Source organism: Gopherus evgoodei, chromosome 8, assembly GCF_007399415.2.
Source record: "Gopherus evgoodei ecotype Sinaloan lineage chromosome 8, rGopEvg1_v1.p, whole genome shotgun sequence".
NCBI lineage: Eukaryota > Metazoa > Chordata > Testudines > Testudinidae > Gopherus > Gopherus evgoodei.
Window position 1 is genome coordinate 109741610 of NC_044329.1, and position 18051 is coordinate 109759660.

General features: G+C 58.1%; 2 protein-coding genes across 5 annotated transcripts; one reads left to right on the top strand and one right to left on the bottom strand.

Annotated features, from left to right (window-relative positions):
* Window positions 1-1562: 1562 nt before the first annotated feature.
* On the bottom strand, window positions 1563-2810 carry HPDL (4-hydroxyphenylpyruvate dioxygenase like). The gene has a single exon (XM_030571486.1). The coding sequence runs from the start codon at window positions 2808-2810 to the stop codon at window positions 1563-1565; it is 1248 nt and encodes a 415-aa protein (XP_030427346.1).
* Window positions 2811-7829: 5019 nt separating this feature from the next.
* LOC115656627 (selenoprotein Pb-like) lies at window positions 7830-17718 on the top strand. 4 transcript variants are annotated; one of them, XM_030573610.1, is made up of 5 exons: window positions 7830-7949; window positions 10924-11153; window positions 11486-11698; window positions 14382-14517; window positions 16417-17718. In XM_030573610.1, exons 2-5 carry the CDS (start codon window positions 10945-10947, stop codon window positions 16660-16662), a joined length of 804 nt encoding a protein of 267 aa, XP_030429470.1. In that variant the 5' UTR covers window positions 7830-7949; window positions 10924-10944; the 3' UTR covers window positions 16663-17718. The 4 variants fall into 4 exon arrangements, with proteins under 4 accessions (XP_030429470.1, XP_030429469.1, XP_030429468.1 ...); XM_030573609.1 differs by lacking the exon at window positions 7830-7949 and adding an exon at window positions 8074-8159; XM_030573608.1 differs by lacking the exon at window positions 7830-7949 and adding an exon at window positions 8074-8145.
* The last annotated feature ends 333 nt before the right edge of the window (window positions 17719-18051 follow it).

Consider the following 18051-nt stretch of genomic DNA (forward strand, 5'->3'; position numbering starts at 1 on the left):
GTTGAGCTGAATCAGAGTACCCAGGCAGAGCTAGCCTGGAGTCCTTAGTACAGTCAATTTCCCATCTAGACAAGTCCCTCAGTGAAAACCCCCAGTCTCCCTCCTGGGGGCTGTTAACGTGAGCACCTCTGCTGGTCAGCTGCGGGGTGTAGCAGAGGTGGACTGGTGGGAGCTGGGACTGACATCAGAGATCTGCATAGGGCACCAGCAGCACCCCTCAGGACCCCCAGGAATGAACTCGGTGCTCAGATGCAATGTGAACTCTGTGGCAATCCTTGCCAGGCAGGTGGGCCGCCCTCTCCCATGCTAGCGCCAGGGTGTCCTTCAGCCACAGCCCCTCGGTGGCGCATTGCAGGGCTCTGCGCTGGGTAGCACAGACCTGGCTCTTTGCAGAAGCAACAGGAAAATTTAGTGACTAAATTCAAGTGAACAATACGACACTCGCCCCATAAGCGAGAATCCCCTTACAGCGAGAGCGGCAGAAGCGTGAGGGAAACCCAGCCTGGGGGAGATTCTTGTAAATCGGACCAAAAACCATTAACGGAACAAGAACGTGGCAACAGCTCATTCACGAGGGGCAGGTGCTGGGAGGTTAGTGCCTGTGGCATTAACTGCCTGGCTGCAGAGAGCCAACGTGCTGGCCCCGGTGAGGACACCACACTCGCGCTCCAGCCAGGGGATTGGCCCGTGGCTTTGGGGGAAAGGGAGAGGATTCCCTGCCAGCTGCCTTCACAGAGCGAAATCCCTGCGGAGCCACTTGGGAAGCTGCCTCAGTGCACAGTGAGAACCAGCAACAGGAGTAGTGGGAACTGTCCTGCCCTGGAGGAAGGGAAGGGGAAGAGGATGTGGGCTCTCCAGCAGCCAGCCCCTCAGAGGGAAGGGTTACAAACATGAATAGTGCTGAGATAATACAGAGCCCGTTCTCAGGCCAGCCGGGATATCTGCTCCCAGGGATTTCCCCCTGCCCCCTATTCACCTGGTCATTCCCATTTGACTCTGCTATACCACCCCGGCTGTGTTGCTGCCAAATGGCTGCCACCTTCCACCCCAGGGGTGGCTGCAGCAGTTGCTGGGCTCACAGTCCCTAAATCCACCCATAGAACTTGTGGGGTCCAAAGCCACAGGCTGAACATTGGCCGTAAATCCAGCGCCTGGCCCAGGGAGCAGGAAATCAGAATTAGCCAATCCAGCCATGCCGGGGCAGGGGGCGAGGGTTGGCAGAGCGGGGATGGGGGATGGGGCAGGGTTTGTCTCTGGGGTGGGAACATGGGAACTACCACGTGAATCCCACTCATCAGTGCGGATGGCACGTCCCAGGGAGCTTTTAAGTAGCTTCCAACCTCCCCCTCTCTGACCAAACAGCTGGTCTGGCTCTTCCTCCTCCCTCCTGCCAGGGCAGGGCCATCACCTGGGGATGGAGCACTGGAGCCACCACTCATCCTTCAGTGCAGGTGGCCAGGCAGCCAGCTGCTGGCCTCCCACTGTTCCCCAGCAGGAGGGGCTGGCCCCGCCGCATGACCCAGCCCACCGGGGAGAAGGCGAGGCAGTTGGGAGGGGTTTCTCTACTCCTGCTTGTCCAGATAGGCCTGCACGGATCTCCACAGGGCCCGGATGTTGCCCTCCCCAAAACCTGCGGCCCCCCGACGCTCAATCAGCTCCAGGAAGAAGGTCTCCTCAGGGAAGATGGGCTTGGTGAAGATTTGCATCAGGTACCTCCTCTGGCGTGGGCTGGAGCCCCTGCCGCCTCCCTCCCCATCCCCAACCAGCTCAGTGTCCAGCAGGATGCCATGCTGGGACAGGAGCCAGGGGTCCTGCCCAGCCGCCCGGATCTCCTCCGCTTTGCCCGCCTCGCTGTAGTAGGCCTGGGGGGGCTCGACGAACCGCACGCCAGCCTGCGCCAGGGCCCGGGCTGTGGAGACAATGTCCGTGGTGTAAAGCGCGACATGCTGGATCCCAGCTCCGCCATGCTGCTCCAGGAAGGCGTCCACCTGGTTCTTCCCTGGCTCCGGCAGGGACTCGGCCAGGACGAACTTGCAGTCGTCAACCAGCCTGGGCTCGCTGCCCTTTCTGTACCGCATGGCGGTGAGCCGCAGGCCCACGCCGTGCCCATGGATTCGGTAGCCCTCGGCCACGTCCCCCTGCCTGTTCATGATGAAGCGCTGGAAGCCAAAGCAGTGCTGGTACCAGTCCAGCACGGCCTGGGTACTGCCCCGTGAGCAGGCATAGGTGATGTGGTCGAAGTGCGTGGCCTCGGCCGGGTCCCGCAGCCCCTCGGGGACATCCCCCATGGCGCGGAAGCCAGGCAGGAACGCCCCCCGGTAGCGGGAGCAATCCAGCAGGGTGTGGCTGATGTTCCCCACAACGGATCTCACCACGCAGTAGGTGACAGAGCCACCGGAGTCAGTCACGTCGGTGGGCGGGATTGCCAGGGGGCAGCCCCGCTCCTGGAGGCTTTGGGAGACAGTAGGTACATCCTGCACCTCAAAGCACACGTTGGAGGCTGTGCTCACGGGGTGCAAGGGGCTGATGTCGTAAAGGAATTCCCCATCGCTGTGGCCCAGCACGGGCTGCTGAGCCAGAGCGGGCCGGGTGGGGTCGAACGGGAACGTCTGGGCCGGGGGGGCCTCCCCCAACCTCTCATTGACGAGGAAGACAGCAGCTCCTTTGCGGAGAGCCAGCTGTCGGGCACGCGCTGTCACCCGCTCCGCGAACAGGTGAAAGCGGAACTTGTCTACCAAGTCGCTGACCAAGCCCGTCCCGGTGGGGACGTGGAAGGTGATGTGGGACAGCCGGCTCAGAAAGGCAGTCATGGCGCAGCAGGGTCAGACCCGCTAAGCTCTGCGAGAGAGAGAGAGAGAGAGAGAGAGAGACTAGGGAAGCTATCCCAGCACCCAGGAGGGAGCGAATCAGTCCCTATTGTGCTGTATGGCCCGTGCTCTCTGCTGCCCCCTGCTGGGGTCAGAATCAACCTCTTTGCTGTATGGCCCTGTGCTCTCCGCTGCCCCCTGCTGGGCAGACACTCAGCCCCCATTGTGTTGTATGGCCCAGTGCTCTCTGCTGCCCCCTGCTGGGGTCCAACTCATCCTCCATTGTGCTGTATGGCCCAGTGCTCTCTGCTGTCCCCTGCAGGAGTCAGAATCAACCCCTATTGTGCTGTATGGCCCAATGCTCTCTGCTGCCCCCTGCTGGGGTCAGAATCAACCCCCATTGTGCTGTATGGCCCAGTGCTCTCTGCTGCCCCCTGCTGGGGTCAGAATCAACCCCTATTGTGTTGTATGGCCCAGTGCTCTCTGCTGCCCCCTGCTGGGGGTCCGACTCATCCCCCATTGTGCTGTATGGCCCAGTGCTCTCTGCTGCCCCCTGCTGGGGTCAGAATCAACCCCCATTGTGCTGTATGGCCCAGTACTCCCTGCTGCCCCCTGCTGGGGTCCGACTCATCCCCCATTGTGCTGTATGGCCCAGTGCTCCCTGCTGCCCCCTGCTGGGGTCCGACTCATCCCCCATTGTGCTGTATGGCCCAGTGCTCTCTGCTGCCCCCTGCTGGGGTCCGACTCATCCCCCATTGTGCTGTATGGCCCAGTGCTCTCTGCTGCCCCCTGCTGGGGTCAGAATCAACCCCCATTGTGCTGTATGGCCCAGTGCTCTCTGCTGCCCCCTGCTGGGGTCAGAATCAACCCCCGCTGTTTTTCAGGCCCCCTGCAATGCCAATTACTATGGGGGAAACTGACGTCTATCTGCTGCACAGAAGCTGCCAGTATTAATGTTATAGGACGGAGAGGCACAAAATCTCAGCCCTCGTCTACACTACAGAGTCAGATTGACAAGGCTGCAGCCGATGTAAGTCCCCCACTACACCGATCTATAACCGCCCCCTCCGCAGTAGGCACAGTGCTTAGGTGGGTGTAGTTAGTGCGGCGCAGTGTCCGTGTAGACACGGTGTTGTTTACATCGCCCGTCAGCACCATGCGGAGCTCTCAGCTATGAACCCCGCTGACAGGTGCTGACCGCCCGGGCTCTTGGCTCCACACGGAGGTGTCAGTGTCAGGCAGCGGGGCTCCAGCTGTGGGCCCCCACACACTGCCCCACTTCAGTTGATGTAAGCACTCCACCATCGGCAGGAATGTCACGGGGACATGGGGCCGTCAGCACGGTGCTCCAGGGCCTCTTCCAACTTCACAGCAGCAGCTTCAAGCCCACTAGCACAGCAGTTTTCAACCTTTTCCTTTGCAGAACCCTACAAAATTTCGACTGGAGATGTGGACCCTGTTTACAATCTCAGACACGGTCTGCGGACCCCTGGGGGTCCGGGAACCACCGACTGAAAAACATCACCCTATATGTTACCAGTGTGGGGGCTCTGACTCACAGCGGAGCAGTTCTGATTCTGCCCAGCAGAGAGCAGCGCTATTCACACACATCAGCTAGCAAGCGCGCCAACGCCATTGTCAGCTGAAATTTAAAACTAATAATTAATGGCAGGGACTGTCTCTTACTCTGCATTCTACGATGTCCGGCCCACTTATTAATCTGTGTAATGGCAGGACCTAGCAGCTTCAGCCACGGACCACAATGGGGCCTAGATTTCAAACGTAGCCTCTAGGAGCAACCACACTGCAAATCATCATAAAATCCCAACTTTTCCTCCTTCGCTTCCCTCCCGGTGCGTTTTGTCTTTCCAGTGTCTCCTGCTTAGTCCAGAAGCTCTTTGGCGAGGCACTGTTTGTCTGCGGCAGTGGGTTTCAACCTTTTTTCATTTGCGGATCCCTAAAAGTTTTTGACTGGAGGTGTGGCCCCCTTGGAAATCTTAGATACAGTCTGCGGACCCCCAGGGGTCCATGAACCACCGGTTGAAAACCACCGTCCTATTGTGTCTCGCACAGCTCAAATGACGATATCAATCCATAACAGACACTTATTCAGCCAACTTCACTAAGTTTCCTCTATCCTGCTTCCTTGGGTCAGTGAAATCAACACTGATTCCCTCCAGGTTTGGGGCCTGGGGTCTTACGTTACCAATGCCTCTGATCAGACTTGCTCCTCCACCCCTCCTGACCTGCACACAGGCTGGTCCTGCTCAAAGCTCATTCATTGCAAAGCCAGGATCTGTGCATGTCTCCTCTCGCTTTCCCGCTCAGCATCCACTGCCCACAAACCCTGCTGCTGCCTCACCTGCGATGCAGTACCGCTGCCAGCACCCATGCCCTGCTGCCTAGGCGAGGGCCAGCACCCACATGGCATCCCCAGCCATGCTCTGCAGGCAGATAGCAAAGAAGAAATGCCAGGGACAGAGCCATTCTGCTGCGAAGGGCAGGGGAGGACAGGCAGGAAATCCAGCAGGCTGAGTCCCCCCCACACCTTGCAAGGAGATGGCTCAGGCCCCAGTTTAAAGGGCCCCAGGGTGAGGGCGCTGGCTGGCTTGGGTAGGGGAGAATTGAGAAAGAAACAGCCCAGTTAGAAAATGGAGCTTTGAAAAGAAATCTGTGCCCAGGATATGATGTGGGGGCCTGGGCTAGCAGGGGGCTGGCCTCAGGGCCCAAGGATGGTCCTTCCAGCTCGGATTGGATGTTGTTCCGGATAAGCTGTGTGTGTGTGTGTGTGTGTGTGTCGCTGCCCTCTTGTGGTTGGAATTGGAGCTGTTCAACTGTGTGCTATAGACCCTGTACTGCAACTAGCTAGGGGAGAGTCTCCTTTAGCCCACATGAGGGGGGGGCTTGGAGAGCCAATGCTTCCAGAGTAGGAGGCGCCAAATCCCAGTGGAGGTCTGAGTGGCCCTGGAGCCCAGCAAAGGGGTTGGAAGGTCGGGGAAGTGATGGATTTATTGTCACCATGATTGTCAGACTCCCCCCAGGAAGGCTGTGGTGTTGGTGCTGGGTACCCTGGCTGCTCAGGGCTGATGAGGCTGGAAGGAGAAAGCCGAGGGTTTGCGCCCACCGTTATCAGGAGCTGTGAAGGCTTGTTCTTAAGGCAGCGATAAAGGGTATTACAGAGGAGTGAGCAGCTTTATTGAGAGGATAAAGCCCTGTCTGGATCTGACTAGCTACCCCTGCAATGCTGTGCTGCTGACGCTGGTGTGGAGCAGGGGTGGGGCAGGGGACCTGCCCCATCAGTGGTGGGACTCGCTCAGTGGATTGTGTGTGTGGGGGGGGGGGTCAAGCCATTCAAATGCTCTGGCAGTCGGGGTGTCTCTGGCAGCAGGAGCTGGGCCTGGCCCTAGACAGACCTTTGACATTCCCCCCGACTCCTTGCTGCTGCTTTGAGATCCACACTAGGACAAGCCGGAGCACATGCAGCTCACCTCAGTTCTGCCCTGAAGCTCCCAACCCCTGCTCGGCAAGGCCAGTGCTGGGTTCCCCACCCCCAGCTCTGCAAATGCCCCTCCCCTGACACACACAATCCCCGTATCTTTCCACCCTGGCCTCCCCCATCCAGCTTCGACCTACAGCCTCTATGCTGCTTCAGCCCAGCAACGGGCACCAGCCGTGCAGAACTGTGAGGTGGTTCCTGCTCCGCCCTGGCTCGGCAGGGGCTGGGGCACTGGGAGCACATGGCAGCGGATATTCCCCGATGCTCAGGGCTGAATGTGAGCTAGGGCTGAGCGCGGGTACCTCTGGGCCTGCCAGTTCAGAGCCCACTGGGATTGCCACAGCAGTTAGGAAAGTTAAAAACATTGCTTGAGCCCAGCCCCGGTTTCATAACGAATTAAGCACTGTCTATGTGGCTGAGCACTCGGAGCGCTCCCTGTAATGCGAATCCTCCGCCTGGGACCCCTGGCCACTGGCCCGCACGCTGTTTGTCTTTGCAGTCGGGGCCTCAGGTTCAGAGCACAGCCCTTCCCCGGCGTATCATGTTTTTGCCCAGAGCCCCCTGCGATAGCTGCTCAAATATTTGCTGAGAGCTCACAGTGTGTTTCCTTTTCCCGGTGTCCAGGCAGCGAGTTTCCCCACTCTTCTCAAGCGCAGCCATTATTCAGTGACCTGCCTGTAAGCCTCCTTGCTGAATTCCCCCCCAGGTAAAAAGAGAAACACCAATGGGGGGGTTAAGTTAGGTGCTAAGCCCCCTGGTCATGGGTTAATGCTCCAGAAAAGTGACAGCAGATCTGTGTTCTTACCCTGACAGACACGCATGGCTCGGAACATGGGATAACTCACAGCCCCACTGCCTCAGTTTCCCCACTTGAGTCACCCTAACTGGTCCCTGGACCACGTCCTCTCCCCAGTCAGCTGGCTCCCTCCCTGCTAGTAGTTTTCTTCCGCATCAGGCAGGCTTGCTCTCTGAGCAGTGATGGGCCAAACTAGCACCTACCCCCCAGCAGCACCCATTATTCTCCACCAGGCCTGAGGGCGGAGGATCACTGTCTTGCTACCTGGCGAGGCAAACCATGCCAGCCACGCACAGCAAAGTGCCAACACCTTCCCTCTCTCCAGCCCCTTTGAGAGCAAAGCCCTGTACAAGGGATTACATCACCCACCACTGGTGTGCAGCCACCTCTGGGGCAAACCAGAGCGGCTGTGTAGGAGGGGAGACAGCAGAGAAAGATCCTGCATCAAGCTGAAACTGCAGGTGGGGCTGGCGGGAATTGTCCACACCGGGACACTCGGGTTAACTCTCCTCCTCTGATTGCCAGCAGAAAATTGAGGTGTCGTCTTGGTGCTGGCTCCTAAGACCGCCTGCTACTGACTCAGCAATCAGGGCCTGCTGTGGGTTTGTCTCCCATCTGAGCAGTGCCACCCCACCGCCTGCTTATCTGGCAGGAGCGGTCCCGCTCCCAGCCTTGTGTGTGTGTGTGTGGGGTAGTTACTTGACTGCTTTTAAAGCAATGTTGCACCTTTTCCCAGCTGCGCTGCCCGGAGGGGCTGTGTGCCCCAGAGGAGCTGGCTGTGACAGCTGCTGCATGGGAGCCTGGCAGGGCCCTTTGAGTGAACAAGGAGTGGGGCTGGCGGTTGGCACCGGTAGGCACTGGCTAGCTTGTTCCCCACTGGGGGTGGGGGAACTCTGCGGCCACCCCCAGCCTCCTCCCTCTCTCCTGGGCGGAGCAAGCCGGGTGAGGCGATAAAAGGAGGGCAGGGGCTGGGGTGGGATGCGTGGCCAGCCCAGGAGAGCGCAGAGCTTGCCCCGAGGACAGCGGCACCAGACACCAGCGAGAAGGCAGAGTATCTCCGGTCTGTTTCCTTCGGGGTAGGGGGAGGGCCCAGGCTACTCCGAGGACGCTGGGGGTGAAGGGCCTGATCCTGAGAAGTGCAGGGAGTTGTGGGTCCTGTGGGGATGAGGCCAGGGGTGTGCTCTGTACACACAGCTTGGAACAAATTCATGGCTTGGGAGGGGTTGGGAAGGGGTTTGGGGGCATTGCAGGGCCAAGAGAGAATTAGTACAAAAGGGACAATGCTACAGACAGTCTCTTTGCTCTCAGGCCCGTGTCCAGGGGGGTCACATCTGTCGAGGCTGGGGTTGGGGGTGGGGCCCTGCAGTCGATGTGTTGGCGCAGCATGGCAGAGGTGTGACGCAGGGGTAACCATCAGGCCAGGCTGGATTTATGCCCCACAAGGGAACTGAAAGGCAGAAAAGAGCTGGGTGAGATTCTTCCGAGTGGAAAAGGCAGGAAATTGCCGATACTGCCCACCCCCAAGCATCATTAAACGCCCCCCCTCCCCCATGCACACGGAGGGCTCTGTTTGCCTGTCTGCTGGAGAGCAGTAACCATCAGTCCATAATGTGCTGTAGATGCAACTGCCTCTGGGGATTGGTGCTGCGGGTGGCTGGCTGGCTGGGTGTTTAAAATCTTGGCTAAGTCATTCCACGAGCTGCAGCTGCAACATTCACCAGGAGCAAACGGGCCGTGTGGGGAGGAAGACGGAGGACAGCTGTAAACACCAGGAACTAGGAGATCTTTCAGGACAGGCCGAGTGGGGGAAATGGCAATTAGGCTAAACACCGAGGGACAAGCCCTCCCACTCCGGACAGGGAGCCTGGGGTGGGAATGGAGTGGTTTGCTTTGAATGGCTTTTTCTACTTTGCACTCACTGTATAGTGAGACTTTCCATGGAGTGTCTGTGCTTTACAACACTAATTCATTAGCCCTAACAACCCCTCCGCAAGGTAGGTCAGACTAGTTAGCAGGGGCAGGCAACCTATGGCACGGGTGCCGAAGGCGGCACGTGAGCTGATTTTAAGTGGCACTCACACTGCCCGGGTCCTGGCCACTGGTTCGAGGGCTCTGCATTTTAATTTAATTTTAAATGAAGTTTCTTAAACATTTTAAAAACCTTATTTACTTTACATACAACAATAGTTTAGTTATATTTTATAGACTTATAGAAAGAGACCTAAAAACATTAAAATGTATTACTGGCACGCGAAACCTTAAATTAGAGTGAGTAAATGAAGACTCGACACACCACTTCTGACAGGCTGCCGAGCCCTGAGTTATAGCCTCCCTTTTACAGCTGGGGAAACTGAGGCACAACAGTACTGTTCTTGGCACCCTAAAGTTGCAATGAGTAAGTGAAGGGGTTTATCCAAGAGCCCATAGCAAGTCACTGGCAGGATTTGGAACAGACTCCAGGAATAGTGGTGCCAAATTCCCCTGATCTAACCACTAGGCCCCATTCCTTTTCCAGAGATGGGACCAGAACCCAGAAATCATGATTTCCAGTCCCCAAGTTATCCACTAGCCCCATCTCCCCTCCAAGAGATTGGATAGAACCCGAGTGCCCGCTCCCGTTGGCATGGGCGAGCCATTAGAACACTGCCTTCTTGTCAAGCGCGGGCCTCACGTTTGTGGCACTCTCATGAAAATCAATGCAGCTCTGTACTATCAGGCAAATGTGGCAAAAGCCACCACTTGCTCGCTAGCCAGTACAAACAGGGACTTATCATGCCACTGAAATAGGCAGCTGTTCTACACAATGGAGCTGCGTTTGTGTCCATGGGCACAAATGAGCCTTTATGTCAACCCAAGCAGTGAAGGAGGGGGCTGGGACCGGCTTGATTGGGTTTTGTTTTGAAGTGGCAGCTGTTCCTCCCTCTCACCCTGTAAAGAATATGTACAGGCTGAGGGAGGAAGGGGGTTGATAATGGGTCCAAGGAGGGCCCCTTTCTCTAGGTCACTGGCAGGATCCCTGGAGAAATATTGTGTTTGTTTGTGATGCACACTAGCTTGTGGAACTCACTGCTACAGGATTTTATATAGGCAACTAGCTTGGTATGATTGTTAAAAAGATCAGGCTCCTTTAAGGGTGGATCAGACCTGCACTTACATTAGCTGGGATACACGTGACTGGGGCTTTCGGTCCACACAGGCTGGTGCAGCAAGGGGCTCTCTCCCCGTTGAGTTGGTGCTGACTCCAATACCCCAGCACAGCATAAGGGGGTGATGTGCTGCGGGAGGTGCTGTATCTCAGCAGAGACTTACTGTAGAGCTCCCCCAGCACTGGCCCCAAGAGAAGGGGTGTTAGCCCAGCTGGCAGGTAATTAGACTCCACTCTTTCCACTGGATGTGGAATTCTCCCCTTCTGTTAGGTGGCATTGCTGTGGGTCATGGCTGCTGCGTTCCACCCCAGAGGTGGCTGCATTTCAGTGCTGGGTGAACAGTGCCTGTATTTACAGCATTGTTGGTAAAGCACTTTGGGATGCTTCAGGGTAAACGGCGCAGTGGAGATGGAAGTTGTTCTGCTCAGGCCCCTTGGGGATTTTGGGGGAGGGGATGTGGAGGTGAGGGTGAGCCGCGTGCCCCTGTGTGGGGCTGTATCAGGACCTAGTGCCTGAGTGAACCTGGAGCCCCTCCCGGAACTCAGAGGAGCTCCACTGGGGGAAAAGTGGCTGCGTGTGTCTAGCCGACCCCGTCTCATGTCTCAGCTACTCCCCTTCTAATCATGCAAGAGCAATGGTCAATGCCAGCATCTCTCTAACACGCCTCTCGCTCCCCAGGCTGAGGACGGGGTGGCTAGGATGGGGCTCCTGGCCCTAGCCGTGGCCACACTGCTGGGGCTGGTGTCAGCCACGCTGGCAGACGTGGCCGAGAACAAGACCCGGCTGTGCCAGCCGGCTCCACGGTGGGAGATCAACGGGACAGCCCCGATGACAGGGGCGCTGGGGCGCGTCACGGTGGTGGCGCTGCTGAAGGCCAGCTGACAGTTCTGTCTGAAGCAAGCCAACAGGTGAGCGGGGGCCGGATGGGGAGCAGGAGCCAGAGCTAGGCAAGAGGGCATGGGGGGCAAACATGGCGATGGTGGTGAGCTGGTGGGTGTCTCAGCCCATTGCCACTAATTAGCACTGGCCCCTTTGCTGGCAGCCTCAGCAGAGGGACTATGGAGGCCCATGGATCCCCCCTTTTCATCCCCAGAGGTCAGGAGCAGCAATCCGGGGCAATGTCACGTCCTTCCTCTTTGGTGTTTGCACTAGGGGTGGCAGGGTGACCATGACACAGAGCATTAGCGAGAGGCAGATCCCGTGGCCCTGTGCCTCACCCCCGCTCTCCCCGCCTCCCCAGTCTCGGGGGCTTGCGTGAGAAGCTGTCCCAGGACGGGTTGGCCGACATCAGCTACATGATTGTGAACGAGAAGACGCCGCTCTCCAGGGCCATGTTCTGGGAGCTGAAGCGCTGGGCCCCGGAGGAGGTCCCTGTTTACCAGCAGGAGATCTTGGAGCCAGACGTCTGGCAGATCCTGGATGGGGACAAGGACGACTTCCTCATCTATGACCGGTGAGTGCCTAGAAACCGGCAGCCCCTCCTCAGCGCTGAATGCCCCTCTGGGGTGCACACCGGCTGGTCTCGCCTTATGCCTTTGTTTCTGAGGAGCAGGCGCCGAGTGTATCCTGTGCCCTGCATGTCCGAGCAGCCTGGAGCCAATGGCTCCTGGTCAAGGTAAAGAACCGGCAGCGTTATGGAGCACATCCAGCCAGGCTGCAGGGCTCCGGGGACCTGGCTAACCTCCCCAACTGGCCTGGGTGGGGAATGTAACACAGTGACACACATAGGGAAGGAGCAGTCAGGACTCCTGGGGTCTATTCCTGACCCTGAGAGGGGAGTGTGGCCTAGTGGTTATTGGAGTGGGAGCCAGGACTCCTGGGTTCTATTCCTGACCCTGAGAGGGGAGTGTGGCCTAGTGGTTATTGGACTGGGAGCCAGGACTCCTGGGTTCTATTCCTGACCCTGAGAGGGGAGTGTGGCCTAGTGGTTATTGGACTGGGAGCCAGGACTCCTGGGTTCTATACCTCACCCTGAGAGGGGAGTGTGGCCTAGTGGTTATTGGACTGGGAGCCAGGACTCCTGGGTTCTATTCCTCACCCTAAGAGGGGAGCGTTGCCTAGTGGTTATTGGACTGGGAACCAGGACTCCTGGGTTCTATTATCAGCGTCACCGCTCATTTGCTGTATGACTTCTAGGTAGGTCACTGAACTGCTCCGCACCTCACCTGCAGGAGACGTGAGGTGACTCGTACCAGGGAAGCACGTGGGGGTCCGGGGCGGATAGAACTAGGGAAAGGCCAAGCGGTGGTGTCGTGTTATCCTGCTGCTCACGCTCCCGCTGCTGAGCCAAATGGCCATGCAGCCGCTGGCTGGGGCGCTCTAACCTGGCCTGTTGGCACCGGCACCCGCTGCCCCAGCGGTTTGCTCTGTTCTGAAAAGCTGGGCGCGAGCCAGCCGAGCCCTCCCCCAGGAATGCCCAGGGGGAGGAGGATATTGTTCCTTTATTTATTGCAGTGCCCACAGCAGGCCAGACATTTCCCACACCTGCCAGTTGGAGGGTGGACGGACAGACAGAGGAGCGGAGGCCAGGCAAAGGGGAATAGCAAGGGAGTCTCTGTACAAATCCCTGAGCTTCACTTCACTCAGATCCTGATCCACTGATGTGGGGCCTGGCCCCATGATCCATCACCAGCCAGACTAAACCCCCCGGCCCCGGGCAGCCCGCATAACAGGGATCCAACTCCCCTGTGTCTGTGCCCATCACTCTGCCCCCAAGGGCCTCCATTTCCCTGCCCCTCCTCGGCACCACCCGCCCCCTCCCAACTTGGTTGTGCAACCTGCTCCCTGCCTTGTTGTCCTAACCCTGCTATCATCTGCTCCATGGACCCTTGGACTTTGGCCTGTGGAGGGGCCAGCCAGAAAGCCTGGGGGCAGGGGTGCGAATCACACAGCACAGTCAGCAACCTGCTCTGGGGTGTGCTGGGGCAGAGGAACTGCCAGGAAAACACAGGGAGGGATTCAGACTTTGAAGATCACAAGCCCATGCTGGAGCTGTGGTTTTTCCCACCTGCCTCCAGTCCCCGCTGGCCTGTGCATCTCCTCCCCTCGGTTCAGAGGTGCTGGCCTTTCCCCGGCTCCGCTCCTGACAGTAGCCGAGGGTGGAACAGCTGCGCAGCCCCCAGAGCCCCCTCCTTTTGCCCACAGCCATTATAAAAGAAGGTAAAGACGCCTTTCCTATGCCCCTATGGCTCCATGCCCAAAACTGCCCTGGTACCCCCAGGGCTGGGCACTCCACTAGCCAGGGTGGTGGAGAAGCATTCCCCGAGGCCCATGTGTGCTTGGGAACAGGGATGGGGTGTTAACACTAATCCTCCCCCCCCTTCCTTCCGCTCAGCCCCACTTGGCATAACCCATCCGTGACCCCAAACTATGCAGTTATTGGTATCGAACTCAAGATTTCGTGCTCTACCTAGCCTCTAGCCCCTGAGCTGCAGGAGAACCGCCGGGATCTGTTTGTAGCATTACAGTTTTTACTCGTGTCTTGTGCCCGTGGCACTAGAGGGTGACATAGTCACTAACATGTGAGCGGATCCGATTCCTTCCAGCAGAGGGCAGCAGCGCACAGACACACACTCTTGTGCATTCTAATGGTGACACCAGCCCTTCATTCCATGCAGGTGTCCTGGGAAGGTGGGGCAGGAGCCAGAGGGGATTTCTCACTAGGGGAGCACTGGACTTTCGGGGCTGGGAGGGAAGGCAGAGCTGGTGTTCAGGTAATTGGGGAGATGCTCAGCATCTCAGCCTAACCTGATAGGGAGCCCCAGGAGGTAGTCTGGCCTAGTGCACTCGCCTGGGAGTCAGCAGCCCTGGGTTCTATTCCCAGCCCTGCCACTGGTCTGCTGGGTGACCTTGGGCAAGTCACTTCTGCCCTTTTTGTGTCTCAGTTTCCCCATCTGTAAACCAGGAACACTGCTCTCCTTTGTGAAGTGCTTTGAGATCTGCTGATGGAACACACCAGATGAGAGAGGAGTGGCAGGGGGTAGATACTGGGGAAGGCCTTTATGGTTAAGGGTACCAAGCTGAGTTACTGCCCAATGCACCTTTCTGAGCCAAGAGGCTCATCCTGCCCTGTGGGACACCGGCCTCCGTAACTCATCCCTCATCCTCATCTCCGTAACTCATCATTTGCTCTGCAGGTGCGGCCGGCTGGCTTTCCACATCCCGTTACCCTACAGCTTCCTGCACTTCCGCTACGTGGAGTCAGCTGTGCGTTTCACCTACACCAAGGACGTCTGTGGCAACTGCTCCCTCTACTCCAACAGCACCAGGGAGGTAAGGAGCAGCTCACGGGGCAGCCACAGGGCCCCCGTGCCGTTTGAACTGACCCATCTCCTTCCCCTGGCCAAGCCATCTGTGGCTTCATGGTGGTCACTATGCTGCACCCCAGGGACATTCAGGGCAGCAGCAGGGAGAGCTGCCGTCCTCCTGTTCCCATAACACAGCCCTCTGCTAACAGCAGGAGAGGAGACTCCCCACTTTCTGTTGGCAATATAGGGTTTATGATAAGAACATGAGTGGTTGTATTGGGTCAGACCAAAGGTCCATCTAGCCCAGTGTCCCGTCTTCGAGGGAATGAACAGAATAGGGCAATTTCGAGTGATCCATCCCGTCGTCCAGTCCCAGCATCTGGCAGTCAGAGGTTTAGGGACACCCAGAGCGTGGGGATGGGGCCCTGACCACCTTGGCTAATAGCCATCGATGGACCTGTCCTCCATGAACTTATCACTGACGTTGTGAAGGCCAAGACTATAACAGCGTTCAAACAAGAACTAGATAAGTTCATGGAGGTTAGGTCCATCAATGGCTATTAGCCAGGATGGGCAGAGATGGTCACAGGTGGCGATTTTTCAAACTGCTGGGAGGTGCTCGACCCACGGCTCTGCCCCAGGCCCCGGCCCCACTCCACCCCTTCCCCCAAGGCCCCACTCCCACCCTGCCTCTTCTCGGCCCTGCTCCACCTCTCCCTTTGCCCGCTCCACCCCCCGCCTCTCCTCGCCCAGTTCCACCCCCTCCCCCCCCGAGCACGCCACGTCTTCGCTCCTCCCCCCTCCGCCCCAGCATCCTGCACGCCACAAAACAGCTGCTCGTGGCAGGTGGGAGGCGCAGGGAGGAAGGGGGCAGCACTGATTGCGGGGTCCACTGGCAGGTGGGAGGCCCTGGGGGGTGAGGGGCAGCTGATGGGGAGCTGCTGGTGAGTGCTCAGCACCCACCATTTTTCCCTGTGGGTGCTCCGGTCAGCGCCTATGGGGATGGTGTCCCTAGTCTCTGTTTGCCAGAAGCTGGGAATGGGCGACACAGGATGTAACACTGGGTGATTCCCTGTTCTGTTCATTCCCTCTGGGGCACCTGGCATTGGCTGCTGTCGGAAGACAGGATACTGGGCTAGATGAGACTTTGAACTGACCCAGCATGGCCGTTCTTATGGTCTCATCTTCCTATGTAATTTTTGAACCTAGTTATACTTCTGGCCTTCACAACATCTCCTGGCAAGTTCAACAGATTGACTGTGTTGGGTGAAGAAATACTTCCTTTGGTTTGTTTTAAACCTGCTGCCTATTAATTCATCGGGTGACTCCTACCTCTTGTGTTATGAGAAGGAGTAAATAACACTTCCCTATTCGCTTTCTTCGCACCAGTCATGATTTTATAGACCTCCATCGTATCCCCCTTAGTCGTCTCTTTTCCAAGCTGAAACGTCCCAGTCTTATTAATCTCTTCTTATACAGAAGCTGTTCCATACCCCCTCATCATTTTTGTTCCCTTTCTCTGCACCTTTTCCAGTTTTTTTTTAAGATGGAGTGACCAGAACTGCACACAGTATTCCAGGTGCGGGCGTACCAGGGATTTATATAGAGGCGATATGATATTTTCTGTCTTATTATCTACCCCTTTCCTCCTGGCTCCTAACAATGTGCGTTTGCACATTGAGTGGATGTTTTCAGAGAATTATCCGCAATGACTCCAAGATCTTTCTTGAGTGGTAACAGCTAATTTAGACCCCATCAGAGACTCTCCATCCCCTGTTGGCAATATAGGGTTTATGATCCCACTGTGATTCTATCCAGTAGAGGGCAGTGGTGACACTGACAACCCCCCCCCAGCCATGTCATTCCAAAGCAGTGTATGTGCATGTCTGTCTGTGTAACACCCCCCCTGATGTTACCTTCCCAGGCAAACAGCACAGCAGAGGGACCCCAGAGTCTCACCCAAGAAGGAACAGGAGAAGGAACAGGAGAGGAGAGGGAACAGGAGCTGTCCCCCCACAAGAGCAAAGCCCACCACAATCACCAACACAGAGCCAGCAGCAACCGCAATCCCCAGGCCTCCTCCCACACCCACAGCCACCACCGAGACCACCGCCGGAGGCAGCAGCCGGAGGTGCCAGCACACGAGGAGGAGGAAGGGGATATGGCATAAAGGAGATGCCTCGGGGGGCGACCCCCGTGCTGTGGAAATGCCGTGAGCTCACTGCATGGCCGGATGGCCGGGCTCATTCACCAGTGTGGGACTCTGTCTCCCAGGCACCTCCCACGTGCAGCTACCCCACCTACGCAGCGCTCCCCGGGGGTGGAGAATGGTATAGCTCCGCCCAAACAAAACCTCTGAAAGTGCCACTGCGAACGCAGCACAAGCCCCTTTGGCACCAGACACGGCCCTGCTAGGCCCCCCACCCCCGCGGCCCAGCCCCTCTTTTCCACGTTCTTCCCTCTGCACCGCAGCTGCCCTGGGGAAGATCCCCCCAGCCCACCCCAGACTCATGGGGTCGCCGCAGTCTCCCACCCTGGGGCTGATTCTGACCCCTTCCTCCCTGGCTCCTGCCTGTCCGTGCTCAATGAAGCCCGTGGTGCAAACCGGGCTCCCCCGGTCACCACGGGCCAACGCTGCGCAGAAAAGCGTGTTGGGGAGCAGAGGTCAGAAACGGCCTCTGCCAGGGGCAAGGGACTGCAGGCAAAGTGCTGAGGTTGGCGGGGGGGCTCTGTTCCTATAACCCAGAGCCCTGTCCCATCCCCCTGCCTGGCTGCTGCTGCCTACACTGCTCCTGGAAAGGCAGCCGCTGTGGGATGGCCTGGGGCCAAGGGAAGGTTGGCTGTGAGGCTAGGGCACTTAATGACATGAATGGGGCAGTGGCCATACCCGCCAGCCCCCCCGCCCCTCCCCCAAGCTCTCCCAGCCCCATAGATCTGCTGACCTATTTTTCTCCCCACACGTCCAGTCCCCCCAGCTTTGCCCAGTCTGAAGGGGCAGGTGTCATCTATCCTGCCCCCCCATCCCCCAAATGCAACGGTGCCACAAGCCCTTGTCCCTCACAAACCCATCAGCCAGGGCGGCGTCCAGGGGCGGCTCAGCTCCCCGAGCCAGGGGAGCTGGCCCATGGGCCCCAATGGGTGGAGAGAGGGGGTGTGATGGGGCGGCTGGGGACGGGGTAAAGAGCCCTCGTGCGGAACAACCATCCAAATAAACCTCTCTGGCGTTTACCGGGCCCACCCCTGCTTTCCACGGCACCAGGGCTGGGGATTCTCATCTCAGAGGCTCCTTCTCCAGCAAGCAGGGTGAGGCAGGGCTCCCCTGGCCCTGCGGTGTAGGGAGGAGGGCAGCAAGGAACCAGTCGAGCTCAGGGTCTTCTCCCCTCTCCACATGGTGTGTCTGGCACCCAAGCCAGGCGCGCCTGGGGGTGGGCAGGGGGTCGGGACAGGAGAGAGGCCAGCTGCGATTGGCCGTCTCCCTCCAGGGCAAAGGACTCTCCACCCTGCTTCTGTAGCAAGCAGTGTCAAGGCCACATCCTCTTCCCTTCTCTCCCCCAGGGTC